Source organism: Peromyscus leucopus, chromosome 13 (genome assembly GCF_004664715.2).
Source record: "Peromyscus leucopus breed LL Stock chromosome 13, UCI_PerLeu_2.1, whole genome shotgun sequence".
In the NCBI taxonomy this organism is placed as follows: domain Eukaryota; kingdom Metazoa; phylum Chordata; class Mammalia; order Rodentia; family Cricetidae; genus Peromyscus; species Peromyscus leucopus.
The window spans coordinates 33,151,007-33,173,004 of NC_051074.1; the positions used below are offsets into that span (position 1 = coordinate 33,151,007).

Here is a 21,998-nt window from a genome sequence, read left to right on the forward strand (position 1 = left end):
CAACAGCAACAGCAGGTCTTTCAAGCTTATCACTAACCTGTCTTACCTCTTACCTATCTGTCCATTTCCTAGTGCTTTTTCTTTGCCATTTCCTTTGGCATTTCACCTTGCCCTCCTAGCACATACTCACCCTGAAGGTAGCGATATATCTATAAGACATTGCATTTTCGTGTTTGTTTTTACTTTTTTTCAAGATGAGGTATCATGTATCCCAGGTTGGTAATGAACTCATTATCCAGCAGAGGCTTGCTTGAACTCTTGAGTTCTTCTGCCTCTACTTCCTGAGTGCCAGGATTACAGGTGTGCACTGTGATACTCGTCACCCAGCCCAGAGTCATACTTTATCACTGCAAAATGATCTGAGGTGTCTTCGGCTAATTGAGCCCTGACTTCATTCTGAAAAGGGAATGGTAAAATCCTCGTAACGAGGCAATGCGTGGTGTGGTTGGGGGAGGCAGGCTCATTCAACTTGGCTAGAATATAAAATACCACCATGGTGGCTGGAGGCACTAACCCTCAACTCTGGAAAGTGAAGGGCAAGGAGGGGATGAGGGTCAAGGGGCATGGGTTATAAAAAGAAAAGAATGGATTCAGTTGGGTAATGTTCTCTACAAGGGCAGAAGCACATCCAAAGTACTGGGCATTAGCTTCAAGGAATGCTGTTGGAGGAGCATGTTTGCAAGGATGCTTTGCACTGAACTGAGTGATTGATGGCTACTTATAGCCTGTAGTTTTCTTCCAGGACCAGGCTTAGGTGGTGTTGATGCCCCCTTGTGGAAGTAAGAGTACTGAAGACGCTGAATGTCGGGTACCACAAACTTCCCCTGTGCTATTTTTAAGGAGTTTCAGAGGTTTTCATGGAGTAATAGGACTCTTCTTTCTTGAGTTTCATTTTAAGAGACATGAAGATCTCTGGTTAAATTAGACATCTGGCCTCCATGGAAGCTGTTGATTTTACTGTCACTATTTTAAATATTATAGCTTGAATATATATTATGTGTTGTTATATATCTATGGATTAAAATCAAGCATGTTAAATTTTAATAGCTTTGAGTATAAGGAATTCTTATTTAACACACATATACACCTATGTGTTTGTTTATTTGTTTGTTTGTTTGCCTTTCGAGACAGGGTTTCTCTGTGTAGCTCTGGCTGTCCTGGAACTTGCTCAATAGACCAGGCTGGCCTCAAACTCACAGAGATGCGCCTGCCTCTGCCTCCCAAGTCCTGGAATTAAAGGCATGCACCACCATGGCCCAGCATATACCCCTACCCTTAAACCTTCTAAGACCAAGCAAAAAGGAACCTGAGCAGCAAGTGTGGGTGGCATTTAAAGGATTCTTCCAACACTCTGAAATGAGAAGAGTCTGTTTGTTCCTTTGCTACTCATGTGCACATCTTGGCATCCCAGCATCCCAGCATCCCAGCAAGAGAACACTTGCCTTCAAAGTCATTTCCTGTAGGCTAACCCCATTTCTTCTCATCTCTGTACTCTTGGAGCCTAGCTCAATGCCTAGCCCTTAAATGGGAACATGATACTCAGTTTCAATTCCTCTTGGAGTCATCAGGAGGCTTGTGATGACCAGGGATTGATTCCATGCGTTTCTGACGTCTTGGAAGAAATGAGTTTAGCGTGGATGTTTCACAAGGTGGAATGTTTACTTTGACGAGGACTGCATGAACCTGGTTGCTGAAAAGCAAAGAGAAGCAAAAACTGTTTATCTCATGAAGACCAAGGACCCTCATCAGCAACCCCATCAGAGTTGTCAGTAAAAACATCTAAAACAAGTCATAATTAAATAATGGCATATTCTAGATGCATAGACACTTTCTAAAACAAGGGCCTTACAGAACTAGTTGTCATTTCTTGAGCTGGTTTGGTAAACTCTTAACTAACCAGTAACAGTCTTCTCTGGTGATTTTAATGTGTTGTTTGCTTTCCTTGAAATTTTTAAATCTGAGCAAGAAAAATTAGTATAAAAAGTGTGCTTTGGAAATCCAGTTGAGGGGCTGATGATGTGCTTCAGCTGGTAGAGTGCTTGCTTAATTCAGTTTCCAGTACCACATAAACTGGACATGGTGCCACACACAGAAATCTCACCACTTAGGAGGTGGAGGCAGGGGAGTCAGAAGTTCAGTTAGTCTCAGCTGCATAGAGAGTTTAGGCTGCATGAGACCAGAATGTCTGATTTAAGTCTTTAAAAAAATTTTTTTTTCCACTCTTGTCTCTGTAGCTAGCTGCCATTTGCCCTCACTGCGGATTTCCACTGCTGATGTGTTCCCTTGTTCTTGGACTTCACAGGCATGATTGACAACCTGCTTTCCCCAAATCTGATCGATGGTGCCCTTACCAGACTGGTCCTTGTCAATGCAGTGTATTTCAAGGGTTTGTGGAAATCCAGGTTTCAACCCGAGAGCACAAAGAAACGGACCTTCGTGGCAGGTGATGGGAAACCCTACCAAGTGCCCATGCTGGCCCAGCTCTCCGTGTTCCGGTCTGGTGAGTATGGGCTGGTTGAGGTCTATTGTAGAATGTGCTGGTAGCAGATTCAAGAGCACATCTTTGTTGGGGGGCGGGGGGAAGGTTGGAGGAGGTGACACACATCTGGAATGCCAGTACTTCACAGAGTGGGCAAGGTTTCTGAGAGGCAAGACTTCTTTCTTTCCTTTTTAATAGTTTTTTGAGACAAGGTTTCTCTGTGTAGCCCTGCCTGTCCTAGAACTCACTCTGTAGACCAGGCTGGTCTCAAACTCACAGAAATCCTTCTGCCTCTTCCTCTCAAGTGCTAGGATTAAAGGCATGCACCACTACCACCCCGTGAGGCAAGATTTTGTAAAGCATAAAAGTCTTTGTACCATGCAAAAAAAAAAAAATTGTGCATTAACAAGTCATACGTGTAGGCTTCTGGGATGAAAATGTAGGATGAAAAGATAGTTAACAAAACCAATATAAATGGACATTAAACTTAGGAAGGAATCTAACAAGTCACCATTAACAAACATATATTACTAAATAAAAATTGTATTTCTTTTTTACTTCTTGCATTACCAAAAATTAGGAAGGCTAATAAAACTCACTTATGGCTACTGCATGGGGTGGGTAGGCTCCTTGAGCATTACTAGTTAGTGGTGGGATCTGTAACCTACAGGACTTTCTCTATGTCGTTATCCCAGCAGCCCCCCACTCCAGAGAACTTGCTACCTGAAGATAGTTACCCACTAGAAAATAGAAACCTGGTACACATCTCCATTCAGAGCCCTGGGTTCTGCATCTTTGGACTTAACCTACCTCAGGTGGAAAAATATTTAAAAAGAAAAGTTAACTGCATATCGAACATACACAGATATGTTTTCTTGTCGTTGTCCCCGAACAATACGATGAAGCAGCTATTCACATTGCATTAAGTTCGATAAGTCACAGACGAGTTAACATATTCAGTGGGATTTATATAGGTAGATGGGAAGACTACATTTAATAGGAGGGATTTCAGCCTGCTGAACCCTGTGACTCCTGAGACATGACTGTGCCCTGGAACACAGGTGGTAATTAGATTGAGCTCTACATAAATAGAAAGATTATGCAGTGTGTATCAGATTTCAGAAGGCAGGCTATAGAACAGCAGATGCTGATGAACCATGCTTACATAAATACTTTCTGTACATTTGTCTATACAGATATGTCTTGGCGAATGTTCAGGAAAATGTTCACTGTGGTGAGATTTCACATAGATTTCCTCATTTGAAATTGAAATTTCCTGTGTATGGATGTGCATGTGTTGGTGTGGTGTATGTGTGTGTAGGTGTGCGTACCTGTGGATGCCAGAAGAGAACATTGCGGGGGAGGGTCTGCTCTGTCACTGTCCACATCTTTCTATTAAGACAGGATCTCTCCCTGTTCCTGGAGCTAGTGGTCAAAAGGCTCCAACCATCCTCCTGTTTCCAGATTTTCCATGGTTGCTGGGGATTGAAACTTAGGTCCTCATGCTTGCTTGCAAGCTTTCTTCCTCTCTCTGCAGCCCCTGAGCTTTCCTTGTTAGGAGCATGTATCATCAACCCTATAGATGAGGAAAAAGTCTCCCACGCACGCCGTCATTCCCACAACACAGATAACCATGACTGATTATTTTTGTACATATCTCTTCATGGGAGCATTCTTGATCCACCTTAAATCTCCACAGGCTTCAAGTCTCCAGTCTATACTGGTCCCCCTTTTCTTGTCTTCCCTTTAAAAAAAAAAATGGATTTATTTATTTTTATTCTCTGTGTGTATGCCTGTGTGCAGGAGCCCATAGAAGCCAGAAAAGGGTGTCAGATACCCTGGAGCTGGTTATGGGTGGTGATGAGCCACCAACATGGGTGCATGCTAGGGACTACGAACACTCGTCCTCTACAAGGACGGTACACACTCTGAACCACGGAGCCATCTCTCTAGCCCCTAAATACCTACCTTCTCATTCTCAGTCATTGTCACATCCAAACAGATGACCGCGTCGCCAGCTGCCTGCCGGAGAAGTCACGGCTCCTGAGCGTCACAGTCAGAACACTTCCCATCTTGTCGGCCATAAGGCAGTCTGCTAGGAACAAATTTTCCAAAGTTACTAGTCAAAAAGTGTTCATTGAGAAACAGTATATGCTTACAGCAGCACAGGAAGTTTGTCCCGAGGCAAACATAGTAAATAGCTTCTTTCGCCTGAAAGTCACTTCTTCTGTGACATTGACCTCCCCCTCTTGGGCTGTGCTGTTCGAGGACACCCTTGGAATGCTGGCAGCACCCCCAGTGCATATCCAGACAGAAATGTCTTATTTTAAATGGATCCTTGTATAGTCTGCGTTCTATGAAGAAAAAAAAAAACAGAAGAATATAATGCAAGGGTTCTTTAGATATTCCTCTGGGAGATTCAGACATACAGTTTTTTCCCTCTAACAGCCCTGGCTGTCCAGGAACTCGCTTTGTAGACCAGGCTGACCTCAAACTCACAGAGATCTGCCCACCTCTGCCTCCCCAAGTGCTGGGATTAAAGGCGTGCGCCACCACCGTCCAGCTGACATACAGCAATGTAGCCTGCTCTTCCTGAGTATATAGTCTGTTCCCAGAGGGAAACACTTGAGGGCCTGTTCTGAGTTCAGAACTGATTTGTCCAAGAACATATGTGTGCGCTTTACCTTGGGTATACACAAATGCATCTTTTTGTGGTGCCCAGGATCAAACCCAGGGCCTTGGGCAGGCTGGACAAACACTCTATTGCTGAACTGCATCCTTGATATAAATGCATTTTTATCAGTTGAGTTAGAGAGAGGAGATGGGGGTTGGGGGTGGGAGAATGGATCAGAGAATGAATATCATCTGCCTTCCTTGATTCACTCACTCTCTCCTTTCCCACCTCCTTCCACCCTGCCTGCACCTGAGGCTGCCTTTTGGGCTCCCTGGCTTCCTAGCATCCTACGGGAGTGGCCAGTGTAGACATCCCAGGTGACTGGTGGGGGAGGAGAGGAGAGCTGGGGCATCAACTTCCCAGACTCTCCTCACAATGCCATCAGGGCTGCAGCCTTCCTCCCCACAAAAGTCTCAAGTCCTTCCAGAGGAGTATGATCAGGAACTCATTCTCTCTAGGTCACCCTGCCCTTTAAGGCTGGGCATGGTGACCACTGTCTATAACCAAGCCATAGCAGTTCCTCTGTGTTCTTCCTGTGCTTTATATAATGCTGGCATCGGGCTCTGCTTAGATGACCCAGCCTGATGGCACATCTGTTTCCTGTCCGCTGTGACTGCTGTACCGAGTGCAGGACAGAGCCATCTAAGTGTTCTTGCCTCTATCCCATTTCCTTGCAAGTCGGGACGGTGAGCAGCATGGGCTCATCTTTCTCTCCTTCCTTTCTGTGGCTGTCATTGGGTTTACCTGGAATCCCAGCTTGGAGTCTGGCTTCCTTCTGGAATGGGTGGTGTAAGAGTGTCGTACCCTCCCTAGTTTTCTACTTTCTGCCAGAGCAGCTTGTCAGGATAAGGCCGGCTTATGCACATGGGCCTGTGAGCAGGGTCCAGCAGGCTACAGTGGCTTCGAGTAGGCATTCATTTTCACGACTGCAGACCTCTTAGCCTGGTGGCCATTTCTGCCCATCTCCTCACCCTCTGCCAACGCTACCAGCCAGGACTCAAGAGGCTGATGTACCCAAACCTGCAGGATCTCCTTGTTGGGTGTTTCTTGGGCCTCAGCCAAGTCTTGGTTCCCCTTGCTGAAACACTCCCATTCAGAGGATCTGCCTTCTTTACTTCTCTCCCAAGTTATCATCGGCATCTCTGAGGGGACCCACTTGGCAACACAAGGTGAAAGGGTGGGAAGTTAAAAGAGGGAGGAAGATGCTTCTGACTTGCGCCTGCTAACAATAAGCCTTCAAGGACAGACTTCTATTTAGGAAGAGCTTTGAAGTGCTGTTTGGTGGACGGCTATCCAGGCTCACTGCAAAGCCAACTGCCACATATATAAAATGAAAAGAAAACATGCTCCTAGAATCCCAGTTCCTAGGATAAAAAACCCTTTTAAGCTCTAGATATATAATTTCTGACCTATAAATATGGAGTATGTCTTTGAAGCCTTTTGGCATGCCTAGGATCACACTGCAATATTTATTCCACAATCTGTTTTATTCCTTAGCTGCTATAATCATGGGCCTTTTTTTTCCCATCAGTTTGTTAGAATTTACAAGTCTGTTTTTTAGCTGCACATTATTTCATAATATAAACTTGTGTAACATTTTCTGACTAGTCAGTTACTTTTTTCCTCTAATAAATTGCACGGCAGTGAGTGTTCTTATGTGTAAATTTGTAAAGGCTTTTATCACTATTCCTAGGGGAAATTCGCTTAAGTAGGAATTGCTGATCAAAGTCGTTATAAATGTTCATCTTAAACGCTTGAATTTATACTGTAGAGACCTTATCCTGGGGGGAGGGGAAGACCCACAATAAATAACTAGACTTCTCTGTTTGTATATGTGTGCACATGCTCATATGTGTGCAGGTGTGCCTGGGTCTGAGGGTATGTTCCTCAATCACTTTTCACCTTATGTTTTGAGGCAGGGTCTCTCACAGAACCTGGTGCTCACAGATTCGGCGAGGCTGGCAGGCCACTGAACCTCCAGGACTTACCTGTCTCTGCTTCCCCAGAACTAGAATTACGAGTGTGTCACCATATCTGCGTTTTTAGATGGATCCTGGGAATTGAACTCACGCCCTCATGCTTGTGTGGCGGGTGGTTTTTTTTTTGTTGTTGTTGTTGTTTTTTTAACCAACTTTGATGCCTCCACAGTCTCCCATCTCTGGTGTCCTTTCTTCTCTGTTTCCAGCTCATATTTATCCAGCAATATGACTTCCCCTTTGGCTGTCTGCTAAGTTAGAGTTCCCAAGACTAGGTGTATTCTCGTTCTTGCCTGCCAGATTCTCCCAGCACAGCACTCACCTAATGACTCCCCTAGTTGTTTAGGCCTCACTTCTTCCCTATCAGCTGTCCTCAGGCCTGCTTTGGACTCTGGTCTGTGACGTAGACAGCCATACTCAGAGGATCTATCTGTTGTGTCCAAACACATTTCTCAGTTTCTGTTCAAGTGGGGTCAGGAAATTCACTCTGGCTGGTAGCCAAAGGTCATTACAGGGACAGCCATCTATAATGCTTTCCTGATAGTCTTTAAAATATTCTCCTGGATTTTACAGACCATAAAGCATTTGTAGCATTTCAACGAGTTGTGTCCTTCCTTGTAGGACTTAAGGTGGGAGTCACAGTGTTACAAGGGCCTTTCCAGAATAAAAGCTCTCACTCTAAATGGATCTTCTAAGAAAAGTCTCCAATCTTCACATTTTTCATACTTGACTCTTGACTAATATTATATCATTCATCTAAGAGAAAGGGCTTCCTTGTTTCTTTTCGGAGTGAGGGAATTTCTTCATGTGTTATACACTGTAGAAATCGTCCTCACAGAAGAGCATATGATGTACTTTGCAGATGTTGAGGTCTGCTTAGCTTAGGATATGACACTTTAAAGGGAAGATCTGTGGGACAGCCAGAGGCCCTGTGCCCTGACCCCAGCCCCCAAATACCCTTTCCTGTCTGGTTTGTCCTAATGGGGAGGTGTCATATCCACTGCCACTGTGTGGTTCCCCGTGGTAGGTCAGCTCTGTGTCTAAACTGAGGAGTAACCAATCCTTCCAGAAGTAAGGCAGCCAGGCATCATCATGGCTGCGCCCTGTGATCCCTGCATCTGGTTGAGAGAGAGAAGTATCTTATGCTTGAGGTCAGCCTGGAATCTATGGCATGATCTTGTTTCAAAACGTGGTCGGGCACCACCTCCGTCACTATGAAGCTTTCTGCTATGTGCCACATTGCACTGTGTGTTGTAGATGTACATTGTCTTGATGAATTGGACTGAAGTCACTGTGACCGAGTGAGCCGTGGAATCCAGGTTCTCTGACTCCAGCCTGTGTTCCCAATCTCACATTTGTCCTCGGCAAAAAAAAAAGGTGATGGGTCAGCACCATAATGCCTGTGACAGGAGAGGGAGCAGAGATGTCCATCCATCTCCCCACTTCTCAAGCTCATGAGTACATCATGGGTATGGTCTGATGCAGCCCGCCTGCTGGCTCTGGTCAACCAGTCCTGGGGTCAGATGCCGAGGTAGAAAAAAAATCATACATCCAGCAGATGTGTGACTATGTGGAATGGCTAACGTGTGCTGGTTTTACTGGTCAGTAATGGCGTCTCCAGTCAAGGTTCGGTTAACCTGTGAGCCTGCTTACCTCCCCAACTCCCACACCCCAGTTCACAGTTCCCAGCATTCATAGCTTCAACCCTCCCTCCTTAGCTGGATTATACACACTTCTATAGCAATTAATCTCTCAAGGTCTTTGTTTCCTGCCCCGGAGTAATAATTTAGTAACTACTTCCCACATTTCACAGTTTCAAAAAATTAGCTCCACCAGCGCTGGAGACTTGATGTTTACTTCAAGGATTAAAGGACTCATTAGGAGGTGTTTTTTTTTCTCACTCTCTCATTGATTTTTCAGTTTCTGCTGAGACTGTTTTATCACTCAGGCTAAAAGTAAAGGTGAAGAATATTAGCTTTGATTCTTGGGTGGTTTAACCCAGAACCCCAGCTGCTTTGTGCTCACAGCAATTCCAAGCTAAGTCAGGCCGCACTGGATTCCCAAGCTGTCCTACAGCCTGGTGCAGCCTGTGGTTGGGGAGAACAAGAGATTCCACCAATCCCTGGAGACGTCTATTATCCTGTGGTGTCAGAGTGCTCGTGACAAAAACCAAGCTTGCTCTCTGTCTCTTGCTGTCCTCTCTTTGGCCTTCTGTCCTCCTTCCCTGGGGATGTGGCCTGTCCAGAGTTCCTCACCTCAGAAGCTATGATCGACTGAGGTCATCGGCCAAGAAAGGTCCAGTGAAAATCACAGGAGCAAGGGGCCAGAGAGATGGGAGGGAAAAAAAGGAAGAAAATCACAGGAACTCGTTTCCTCTTTTCTCTTTCTTGTGTTGTACTTCATGTGGAGGAGGTAGAGGAGGGCCCCATGGGTACCCTGCATACTACTACATATATTACCTTTTCTCATTTTGTCACGCCAGCAACCTTGTGGGGTCCATACTTTGGTATCTCGATACTTCTATCTGTATAAAGGGGGGAGGGGGCACGGGAAGACCATGTCACCTCATCAGGCTCACGGAGTTCATCTTTAAAGGTTTAATGTTCGGTAAAGATTTTAGAAATCCCCCCCATGGATCTAGAAGTGCCAGCAGGGTCCTTTTGACGGCTCGGTTGTACTATGTATGGTGTTGCTGTTGTAGTCTGGTCTCTGTTGCTGGGTTACTTACTTGCTTGTTGTTGTGAGAAAATGCCTGACCCAGGCAGCTAAAGGAAGGTAGGGTTTATTTCAGCTCACAGTTTGAGGGTCTCGTCCATTGTGGTGGGAAGTTAATGGTGGCAGTGGAATGAGGCAGCTGGTCATCCTGCATCTGCACTTGGGAAACAGAGGTGAAACCTGGTGCTCAGCTAGCTTGCTCCTTTTTTACTTTGACATGTAACTGAGAAATGATGGATAGGCTAACTGGCTTGACTATAGACATGCTTTTGCTGCGTCTTACCTATACCATCATATTGTACACCTTAAACACATGACAGGGTGTTTTCTAAAACAAAGTAAAATGTTAAAAAAAAAACTCAAAAGTAGCTTTAATTTATTCTTTTATCCATATAAAGGTCAACCTCTTACAAAGCACTGTGTGGTGAGTTCCTAATGATCTACTTACATTCTATTCAGCGGAATTACAGTGAGTTTAGCGATGCCCAGAGGCATTCTGTCTAGACTGAAGACGGAGAATTCTGCACCAGGGAAGAAAGAAGTCATTGTCCTTATCTTTGTCCTTCCGAGGGGAAGCTATTTGTAGCAAAGGGAGCTTTGTGGACTGAATTGCTGTCTTTCCCCTGTGGCTTCCCTGGTGACTGGCAGCCACTTGTGCCCTGTCTAGAAGTCAGCAGGCATACACTAAATCTACCTCTGATTTCTTTAGGGTCTACCAGCACCCCCAATGGCTTATGGTACAACTTCATTGAGTTGCCCTACCACGGTGAAAGCATCAGCATGCTGATCGCCCTGCCAACCGAGAACTCCACCCCACTCTCTGCCATCATCCCTCACATCAGTACCAAGACCATCGATAGCTGGATGAACACTATGGTACCCAAGAGGATGCAGCTGGTCCTGCCCAAGTAAGTGTCTCTTCCCTGGAAAGAAAGGATGCGCTGCTCAAGGGATACCTGTCCTACTGCATAGTAGAAATGGAGAGCTAAGATTGTTTGTGGAAAGTGTGTTTGGGGGAACAGCAGGCTATGTTTTATGAAAGCTTTCTCTGAGACCCTGCAGTGCCTGCTTGTGGTGGGATAATGATGATACTCAAGGAAAGCAGGCAGCCGTGGCCTTGGAACCAATCCCACGAGTGCAAATTCATGAATCTGTAACCATTTCTAAGGTATCTTTTCCAGTCAGAGAATTGAAAAATCTTCATTTAGTACGGGTGAGAACACAGTAGTCTAAGGAGCTTGGTGAGATAAGGAACACCGCTGGTCATTCAGGCATCAGCTAGAAGCTGGGAGAGCCCAAGGCCTGTGGGGCTGTGACCAGCTAAGTTCTTTGCCTCAATATTTAAGGTAGCTTTTCTTGTATACCCTCAAAGTAAATGATAAATGGAATTTCTGATGTTAATGACTCCAGCCTAGGGCAAAAGCAGCCCATTCTTGGTGCATCCTAATTCCCAACAATTCAAAGGACACTTTTTCCAACGTGCAGAGGGAGTGATGGAATTTGTCTCCCTTGTGAACTTCCCATCGTTACCAGCTTTCTCACTCTCCAGAGTGTCTAGCCACACCTCAGTGGGAGTAGAGAATTCTAATAGCTTTTAATTCTCTAGCCACTGAGTTAAGTAGTCAAGAGTAGTACATTTACATGCATTAGAAGTCTTTCTCCCAAGGGGGCTGGAGAGGTGGCTCCGTGGTTAAGAGTGCTCACTGCTCTTGCAGGGGACCTGGATTTGGTCTTCAATAACCATGTGGTAGCACACAATCATCTATAACTCTACTTCCAGGGGATCTGGTGCCCTCATCTGGCTTCTTTGGTACTATGTGTACATGTGGTGCACATAAATGCATGCAGACAAAATACTCATACATCTAAAAGATAAAAATGAATACATCTTAAGTGTTAATTGCATCCTAACCACTCTTATAGAAAGTCACTGAGATATGGAGTGCCTGCCCCACGTGGATGGTCATGCTCATTGTGAATGGGTAGAGGGTATTACTCATTTAAATATTAGAAGTCAGGCTGCAGTTCAGAGTGGTGACAAGGTCTTCCTTAAAGAATCTGTGTGTAAACGTGCTGATTTCGGTCATGTTTGAATCATTCATAGCATTTTGACCCTCCCCCATATTATTCTGTATTCCTGTAGGTTCACGGCTGTGGCACAAACAGATCTGAAGGAGCCACTGAAAGCCCTCGGCATTACTGAGATGTTTGAGCCATCAAAGGCAAATTTTGCAAAAATAACAAGTATGTCGAGTTTAAAACTTAAAACTCCAAGAAAGTGTTACGGGTCCTTATTTCCTCAAAAAGAAAAAATCACGATCAGGAGTGTGTTGCCCTAAACCTATGCAAGTTTTAATTTGATGCATTGCCAAAAGATGCTGTTGACTGTAAACCTGTCAATCAGCGTTCATCATTTACTTGTGCATTTCATGTGAGGCCCGAGGGACCACGGGGATAAGGACTTCTGCATATATTGCCTGTTACCCAAAAACTTGTCCATGCTGAGACTTGAACCCAGGGCTGTATGCTTGTTAGACATGTGCTCTACTGCTGAGTGAGAGATATCTGTAACCCCAGAGTTTGCCTCTTAATTAGAACTTAGTTGTTCTTTATTTCCTTCCTTCCTTTCTTTCTTTCTCTCTCTCTCTCTCTCTCTCTCTCTCTCTCTCTCTCTCTCTCTCTCTTTCTTTCTATTTGATTTTTTGAGACAGGGTTTCTCTGTGTAGTTTTGGTGCCTGTTCTGGATCTCTCTCTGTTGACCAAGCTGGCCTCGAACTCACAAAGATCCACATGCCTGTCTCTGCGCCACCACCACCCAGCTATTCTTTATTTTCTAATACAAACTTGGGTTTGAAGAAAAAAAAAACTAAAGATTTTTTTAATTCTCAAACATTAATTTACTTCCATGGAGCAACTGTAGGCTTGCCTGTATCCAGAAATGTATTTTGCCATGTCTGAGATAAGTAATTCAATATGTCTGATTAGAACTGTCATTCACCCAAGCAGCTATTAATAGGACATGCCTAGTATCATCTCCCATATTTGCCATCCTCTGTAACTCTTCCTGGAGTTGTTTGAATAGGTCAGGTCTTTTTCTTCTACATTTAGAACACTTTCCAAAGAAAAGCCATAGTTTGGACATGCAAAGTACTCCAGGGTGGATTTTAACCCTTGACCGGTAGAGAATTTGGTTTTATTGCCAACCTCACTTACATGCTCCAGAATATCTGAGTATCTCTGGTGGGGAAGAAGCATTTCCCCACCTCATCTCCCCAACACACACACATACACAGACACACACACACACACACACACACACACACACACACACACACACACAGAAGCACTTCCCCACCTCATCCCCACACACACATACCACACACATGCACCTTTGCTGGAACTGTAGCTCTATTGATCTTCCCATTCCCTGTCATTCCTGGTTCCCAGCCCAGAATATTAGCATCACCTGGGACTGTGTTAGAAACGCTTATTTTGGGTCTGTTCCAGACCTCCTGAATCACCACCTTTATTTTAATGGGATCCTTTGGCCTAATAAAGTTTGAGCAGCACTTCTTGTTCAGATCACCTGTTAAAGTCTGAATACTAAACAGGAGGACCACGGGGCCCTGAATCTCCTTATGCTGTTCTCTTTAACCTTGTAGGTCACCTGAGCCACATAAACATGCACATAGTCGCAATTAGCCATATTAGAGCTGAGTGTTTTTGCAGACAATGCAACACCAGGTGACCTCCCACCCCACCCCCCAAAATAAAGCCCTTTGCTCTCTTCATCCAGACCCACGTCCCATCAGGCTCATGCTGACAGGAGTTGGTGTCCTCCTGGACAGTGCCACCCACTGGGAATCATTTGCTCCTTGTGCTTTGGTGAGAAGGAAGTGAGGACCCTCACTAAAGGGTCCCCAAGACTCATCTGCAGTTCTGGGCCTGGCCTTACCCAGGAGTTCCCTCATACTACTGTGTTGATGTAACCAACCATCTTATTAAATAAGAAACACAGAAACAATGTAAAAGAGAAAGCCAAGAGGTCAGAGCTCAGAGCTAAAATCTCACCCTTCCTCCTGCTGTGTCCCAACTTCCCGAAAAAGAGCTATTTCCTTGTGTGTCCGTCGTTTCAAAGTCATTCTGCCTTCTCATTGGTTGTAAACCCAAACACGTGACTGCCTTGTCACTGTCTGTATGCACAGCCCTCTAGGTCTTAAAGGCGTATGTCTCCAATGCTGGCTGTATCCCTGAACACACAGAGATCTATGGGATTAAAGGCGTGTGCCACCACCGCCATGCTCTTTCTATGGCTCTAATAGCTCTGACCCCCGGGCAACTTTATTTATTAACATACAATCAAAATCACATTTCAGTACAATTAGAATACTACCACACTACTGTGTTGGTGGATGAGTGGTTGGGGCTAAAAAAGCCAGCACTTCCTGTGCCTAACTAACCGTGTGACTAGGGACAGAGTTCTTAACCCGTGAGCCTCTGTTTCCCCATCTGAAATCCTTTCTGGGATGGACAGTCTATATTTGTTCCGCCTCAGGGACAGTTCCCTCCTACTTCTCTGGGCTTAGATCATCCCGAATCAATGCCCATAGGCCAAAAGCTTCCATGAGAATCTTTTCTCTGCCTGTTAAGTTCTTCTTTGATAGATATTTCCTCTGATCATTCCCCAAGATTTTGCATTCATAACCCCATAATTAGGCTTATCTTATCCTACTTTACCCTAAGCTTTTTCTTTTCTATATTCCTAACCCATTATTTCTATTTTCTACCTTAATTTTTATAGATGAGAGAGAGAGAGGGAGAGGGAGAGGGAGGGGGAGAGGGAGAGAGAGGGAGAGGGAGAGGGAGAGGAGAGAGAGAGAGAGAGAGAGAGAGAGAGAGAGAGAGAGAGAGAGAACCTGTATAGAGAGAAATCTAATGCTGCAGCCAGCCTTGCGGTATTTCACCACCTAACCTATACCCCCAAGAATAAAATACCGTTGCCTTCATTTTTCAATTCCTTATCGGCATGCCTACACTCTCGATGCCGATGCCCCCTCAATGCTTTCGCCAAGTCCTAGGGTTATGTTCTTTTCTTTTTTGTCCCTTTCTTTTGTCTCTGTTCAGGTGCCATCTGTGGCGGACCAACCCCCACATTTATTTACCCCAGAGACTCTTGAGGAATGAGGGATAAAAGACTTAGTTAGAAATAGAGAGGGGAGAGAAATCAGAGAGAATACAGGTTAGACTCAGGTGTGCCTGGATCCTTATCTTCCAGCCCAGAATTTTATTCCAAATATCTATTTATCACAACACCAAGGGGTGGAGCAAAAGCCCTCCCCCTTGCTAGTTGCAGTCAAGTGTAGACCCTCACAAACACCTGGTACCCAGGCCCGTGGTCCAATCAACATCTTACATAGTCCTGCTGGGTACAGCCACTAGGAAACCTAGTGGGCTAAAACAAATTGGATAATACCATTGTCTTTCTTCTTCTGGAAAAATGGCACCTTTACAAATCTCTGTTCTTTTCATTCTTAAAATCAATAGTGACCTGAGTTGAAATGATTAGAGACATTTGGGGTCTGGGAGTCCCTTCCAGAAGTAACAGTTACAAATCATTTAGCAAAAATTGAAATCCACCGAAAGTGACAGCCCCCTCCAGCCCTCAGTCTGTAGGACGGTCAGAGGTTACTTCGGACCCTTTTTTAAAAACTGGAAGTTGCCATGGCTTTGAGGTTACTCTTGACACCGTAGATGGCATGCTCATTGAGCAACTGCTGATTTTGTGTTTTCTGGGAACAGGGTCAGAAAGCCTTCATGTCTCTCATATCTTGCAAAAAGCAAAAATTGAAGTCAGTGAAGATGGAACCAAAGCTTCAGCAGCAACAAGTAAGTTCTGGGTCACGTGGCAAGGTCACGTCCCGTGGGAAAGCAGACACACGCCAGTTCACTCATCAGCTTAGCAAATCTCTAGGGAGCCTTGTTGCCAGCTGAGCCCTGGGGAGGTAGGAAGGGGAGACTGACCCTTGAGACAGCAGTGGGTATAGGTAGATGATGAAGTGTTTCATGATGGTGATGATGAAGAAGATGATGATGATGATGATGATGATGATGATGATGAAAATGTTGATGTCAGGGGTATAGCTCAGTGGTAGAGTACTTGCCCAAGATACTTGATGCCTTGGATTTGAACACTAATACTGAGAAAAGAAAAGTCATGTTAGTGTAGGAATTCCATCTAGGAGGGGAGTTGGCATTCCCCTGGAAAGAGCCAGACAGTATGCTTTTCATCCTTGTGGGCCTCCCTGTCTCCAGCAAGACTCCTCAAGTCTGCAAGAAGGCAGCCAAGGGTCTGCAAGTGAGTGGGTACGGCTCACTTAGTCTTCCAATAAAGCTTTGTTTATTAAAGCAGGGGTTGGCGCTGTAGACTTAGCCCAAGCCTAGTTGCATGTTGGTCCTTGCTCTCTGTGATGGAAAGCACAGATGTGCTGTAAAGAATCTGCATCATTTTCAGGACAGGCATGGTTTACAGGACAGGAGAGCTGTGCATCCTTCCTCGATCATTAGAACATCTACATGTGTCCCCTTGGCAGCTCGTAAGGAAAGAAAGCCTTCGTTTGTCCCCTGCCATCAGTCACCCATATGGGAATGGTGAATGAGGAGATTGAGCCACCATCTGTAAGCTCACAGAATAACTTCACTGCACACACCCTGCTGGGTGGTTGACTCTTTCTAGTTATGAAACAAAGTTATCATTTATTCTATAGAATCAGCACCTTATTACCTCCCAAACAAATACTTAATTTTTTTTTTTTCTGTTACTTTAAAATAGCACTTAACATAAAGACCTAGAACATGAGGTTGGCTATTTTTAAAATACCCTTTGTCTTTTCTGGGTGATTGCTACCTCTTAAATTTGACCAAAGTGATTTGTCAGTTTTGCCAACTAGTATTTCAGTCAGGACCACCTACATGATTTGTAAAGTAAACCTATGTGAATGGAAATATAGCCGCATTGCTCTAAATTGTACTAGGAATTTCAAGACCACTACAGCAGAGTATACTAGACCAAGTTCAGGGCTCCAGTCACCACCCTGTCGCTGCTGAATTAGTCAGCTCAGGCTCCCATAACAATGCCAGAAACTAGAGAACTTAACAGATAACTTATTTTCCCACAGTTCTTGAGACCAGAAGTCCAGGGTCAGAGTGGCAGGAGGCTTGGCTTCTCTTCAGGTCTTTCTCCTTGGCTTGTGTGTTCATGGGGTCTTGTCACATCCCTGGTGTCCCTCCCCATCTTAATAAGGACATCGGTCCTGTTGGGTCGGAGCCTCACCTCTAGGTCCTCTGTGTCCCTTACAGCCTCCGTGAAGGGCCTGTGTCCAAATGTAATCATATTAGGTGCTTAGTGCCCCAACATAGAAATTTTAGGGAGACCCAAGTCAGTCTGTAATGCCTGCTGTCTATTTGTAATTCTGGGTGAAGTGGTTTGCCCAGCATAATTTTTTGAGTATTCCCTTTCCAAGAGCAAGCCCGAGTCATTCATGTGTATCTTTCAGAAGTCTGAGGAAAGTACTGGGCCATGGTACCAGACACTGGTAGTTATACCAGCCTTCTCCCTTCTGCTAGCCTTCAGTCTTGTTAAATGGGGCCGGCCACTGGTCAGCAGAGTAGACTGATATCTATGTGTCTAAAGAAGTTTTCGTTCAGGGTAGAGTGTAGTTCATTGGCAGATGATGACTTGCTCAGCAGTCGCACTGTGCTGGGTGTATCCCCAGAATTACAAGAATAACAGAAAGTACTTTCTAAAGCAGGTCTCTGCACTAACGAGCTGTGCAGTAGTGTAGCACAACAGATGCAGATGAGCTAGCTGTCTCTGTTGCCGTTGCAAAGGGCACCGGAATGATGTACCAAAGGAGCAGGCGCAGAACCAACAGTTGAGCATTCTGAGCTAGTCTTTGATCTGCAGAAAGGATGTGGGTAGGCTAAAGAGGTCCAGAGGCTTTATCGCCATGGCAGATGGCGTGAATAAAAATAGCTTATAATAACAGCAAGTATGCACTGGATGCCCATTTGGTGGCAGTCTCTGTCCTGAGAGCTGTAGTGTGTTTTATGTCATCCAGTCCTCATAAGCCTATGAGGACTGAGTACATGTATTGTGAAGATGGGCTTTTACAGAATAAAGGAGAGAGTGACTGTGAAAAGCCCAGCCCAGTGTTCAGTAAATGGTGACCGTTGAGACCATTAGAGTGTGCCAGCTTAGGGGACAAAGCAAACGTGTCCTCAGACACCAGCATCTGGGAGTGCAGTCACTGGCCTGCTGCTGATTGGCTAACACACCTTCTTCTTTCCGCAGCTGCAATCCTAATTGCCAGGTCATCGCCCCCCTGGTTCATAGTAGACAGGCCTTTCCTGTTTTTCATCCGACATAATCCCACAGGTGAGTGGTTCTTCTGTTTCATCCCTGGCTCTCCATCCTCAGACAGGTGTTCTCCAGCTACAGTTGTCCCCATCCGTGTGGCCCTTAATCCATTTCTTCATGTCAGCTGCAAGGAGATGCTATGGATACTATAACCACCCTCGTTAAAGAGGAAGGAAAGTCAAGTCTGTATTATAGAGTTTGATGGGATCTTTTGAATATTGCCCAGATTGTAGGTTTGGAGGAAGGTGGTGGTTTTTAACATATAAGAAGGTTCAACACACCCTTCATAGTTTTAAAAATCCCTTAAATTTTTGCAACACACTCTGTCTTCAACTTATTATTATTATTATTATTATTATTATTATTATTATTATTATCTTATCATTTTGTATGTGTATGGGTGTTTTTTAAGAGTTATTTATTTATTATATACACAGAAGAGGGAGCCAGTTCTCATTACAGATGGTTGTGAGCCACCATGTGGGTGCTGGGAATTGAACTCAGGACCTCTGGAAGAGCAGTCAGTACTCTTAACCTCTGAGCCATCTATCCAGCCCCTGTCTTCAACTTTTGTGATATAATGCCTTGGGAATTGTCTATGCAATAGATCTTAGCCCAGTTCATTTCTTAAACGGGGCTCTGATCTTTAGTTTCTGTGGGGGTGGGGGTGCAGTGTATGTGTGTGGGGTGTGTGTGTGTGTGTGTGTGTGTGTGTGTGTGTAGTATAGTGTAGTGTAGTGTACGGGGGCAGCTGTATGGACGCATGTGCACATATATGCATGTATGAAGGCTAGAGGCCGAAGTTGGCTGTCATCCCTTAGGTACCATCTACCCTGGTTTTTGTTTAGAGAGGGACCTGGGACCTGAAGATTAGACTAGCCTGGCCTGCCAGCCCCAGGAACCCTCCTTGTCTCTGTGAGATTCTAAGCTATAAGCATACACCACCATATTTGGCTTTTTCTGTGGATGCTGGGATTGAACTCAGGTCCTTGTGGTTACATGGCACATCCTTTACCTACTTAGCCATCTTACCAGCCCACTGAGTTCATCTTTAAGAAGAAATGGTCAACATACATTGTATGAAAATTTTTCTTAATTAAAAAATGATGTTTTAAAAAAGATAAGTAACAGGGCGGGGGTTGAGATAGTAGGGATGGAGAGATGGCTCGGCAGTTAAGGGTGCCTCCTGCTCTTGCAGAGGACCTGGGTTCTGTTTCTAGAGCCCATCATCAGGCATCTTACAACTGCCTGTCACTTCAGTTCCAGGTGATCTGATGCCCTCTGACCTCAGCAGGCACCTACATACATTCAGTGCACACAAGCTCACGCAGACGCACACAAAGAAATAAATGAAAATCATAGTTTTGTTTTTTTTTTTTAAGTAAAATAAGCATAGTAACAGTCTCCCTCTTTTTATTTAATTATGAAGTATAAACCTGCCTTCGTGGAAAGGTTGGCTTCACATCTATACACTGTGGGTGCTAATAGGTTTTATCATTTGCTATTACTTTAATCAGAAGGTGTAATTCCTTATTCTTTTATCTCTGGTTTTGCCTGTTGTATGTCACACCTCATGAGTCCAGCCCTGGAGCTTCTCACCATTTGTGGCTACTTAACCTAAACTTTCATTAAAATGATAATTAAAATGTCAACTTCTTGGTCACACTGTCCTCAGTGCAGCCACCACATTGGAGCAGTGGGTGGGTACCATTATTGCACAGTGAAAGTAGAGACTGTTTCTACCCTTTGAGAAAGCTCTATGGAATGGCACAGATGAGCAAGAGGTTTCCCTCCCCAGCATGCAGCACCGTCCATTTTGCACTGTGAATTCGTTTTAAGGAGTCCAACGTTATCTCTCTTTAACCCTGTAGGTGCTATTTTGTTCCTGGGGCAGATAAACAAGCCCTGAAGATTAGACAAAAGAAACCCATGCAAAGCAGAAGACGACTCGGTTCTGAAGAAAGACTCCCTTCCCCCACATCTTTCATAGTTCTGTTAAATATTTTTGTACACTGCTTTCTTTTTTGAAACCAGTTCATAGCAACAGTTCGGTGACGCAAGTGTTTCTGGTCAGGGCTGTGTCAGAAGAAAGGGCAGGATGGCTGGGATGCTGTAGTGAAGAATGAACAGGAGGGCTTCCAGATGTCTAAAAGATTTCCTTAAACTACTGATCAGTTACCTAGATTAACAACCCCCTTGAGTATTTGCTGTCTATCCAGATCAGGATTTTTGTTCTGTTTTTGTTTATATGTGTGACTTTCCAGGAGAAGTTTAATCAGTGTGACAGGAGGAGGGGGGGAAGACATTTTATCATTGTTTTTATGGGGAAAAAAATATCATTTGCCTTTTTAATTCTTTTTCCCTTACTTCCACCCAAAGGCTTGAAGGTGGTAAGGGGTGGAACTAGTGAAAGCTGTAGCCTCTTCGTGTGTTGTTTTGTTGTTGTTATTGTTCTTTTATATAATGCATGTATTCACTAAAATACAGTTGGAAAACTAATGTCTTGCTAGACACAATTTGCTGTCAAGCCACGTGCCCGTCACTACTGGTCTGTACTCTTTGGATTGGCATTTTTTTGTATTTTGTATAAAGTAAAAAAATAAAGTGTTACAAGTAGTAAAAAAAAAAAAAAATTTAAAAGAAGCCATTTCTCTGTTTGAAAAATGACATCAAAAGAAACAGCCTTTTCAAAACCCTTACCTCGATCTCTTATGGTAAGCCTTTGTGCCTCGGCAGCTTGTAAGCTCCTGGGCTGTTTCTGTCCTTTTTCTTGCAATCTGACAAGCAATTGCTGTTCCTTGCCTCAGTGCGTCTCAGTTTATAGCGCTGGTCCAGCAGTGACTGTGATGGTAATCCCAGCTCTAGCCTCAGCTGCAGTTCACTTGAGCAGTAGCTAAGGATCCTCCACAGACAAGCACTCCATAAAGTATAGAAAGAAATATCTGGAGATTTCTGTCTTTTGAAAAATCTAAGCAGCAGTGCATGTTTTGGTTTCAGGGACCGGCTAGAGGGGTTGCTGTTTGAATGGACAATTTTTGTTTCATGTAAGGGGGATAGTTTTTCACGTTGAATTTGAACATCACAATTATGTTACCATTTACGGGAGCTTTTAAAATGAGTGTCTCGAAGAATTGTATAGCCTGTCATCATAACAGTTGAAGACTTTGAAGCAGCAAGATGGGTCAGCAGGCAGAGGAACTTGCTGCCAAGCCTGATGGACCTGAGTTCAATCCCCAGGACCCATGTAATGCAAGAACTGACTCCCATAGGTGGTTCTGACCTCCGCATGCACACTGTAGCTTGCACACAAACACCTCCAAATAACAAGTATAATTTAAAAAATTTAAGACCATCGAAAGCACTTCTTACCAAAACTTAAGAATTTATTACTTAATTTATTACTTTTTTAAGCCCAGAAACTCCACAATTTATGCTACATCAAAATGTCAGTCATATTCAGCACTATTTGACCTTCTTGTTAGATACAATAATTGTTACTTATAAAGTGAACTAAACTATGTTGTTTGCATATGCTTAATTATGGGTATTTGAAACCACAGAAGAAAAGGAAGCAAATACCAAAAACCTATTTTGAATAATTCCCTCAAGTCACATTCTAGCAAACATGCCCTTGCTATTAATGCCTATTAGATCCAGTCTTACTGGGTTTTATTCTGCTGTGAGTCAGTAATATATTATGAATTACTTAAAACAATAATGCTAGGGCTGGAGAGATGA

The 21,998-nt window shown here is 44.2% G+C and overlaps 1 protein-coding gene across 1 annotated transcript in view; it reads left to right on the forward strand.

The window, feature by feature from the left end:
* Window positions 1-20,885, forward strand: part of Serpine2 (serpin family E member 2) — a 64,037-nt gene extending 43,152 nt beyond the window's left edge. The window contains exons 4-9 of the mRNA XM_028884103.2: window positions 2,303-2,500; window positions 10,554-10,752; window positions 11,988-12,088; window positions 15,644-15,730; window positions 18,195-18,278; window positions 20,132-20,885. Coding sequence (XP_028739936.1) covers window positions 2,303-2,500; window positions 10,554-10,752; window positions 11,988-12,088; window positions 15,644-15,730; window positions 18,195-18,278; window positions 20,132-20,169 — 707 coding nt within the window. The 3' untranslated portion in view covers window positions 20,170-20,885. The remainder of the gene's footprint in view (window positions 1-2,302; window positions 2,501-10,553; window positions 10,753-11,987; window positions 12,089-15,643; window positions 15,731-18,194; window positions 18,279-20,131) is intronic.
* Window positions 20,886-21,998: the final 1,113 nt, after the last annotated feature.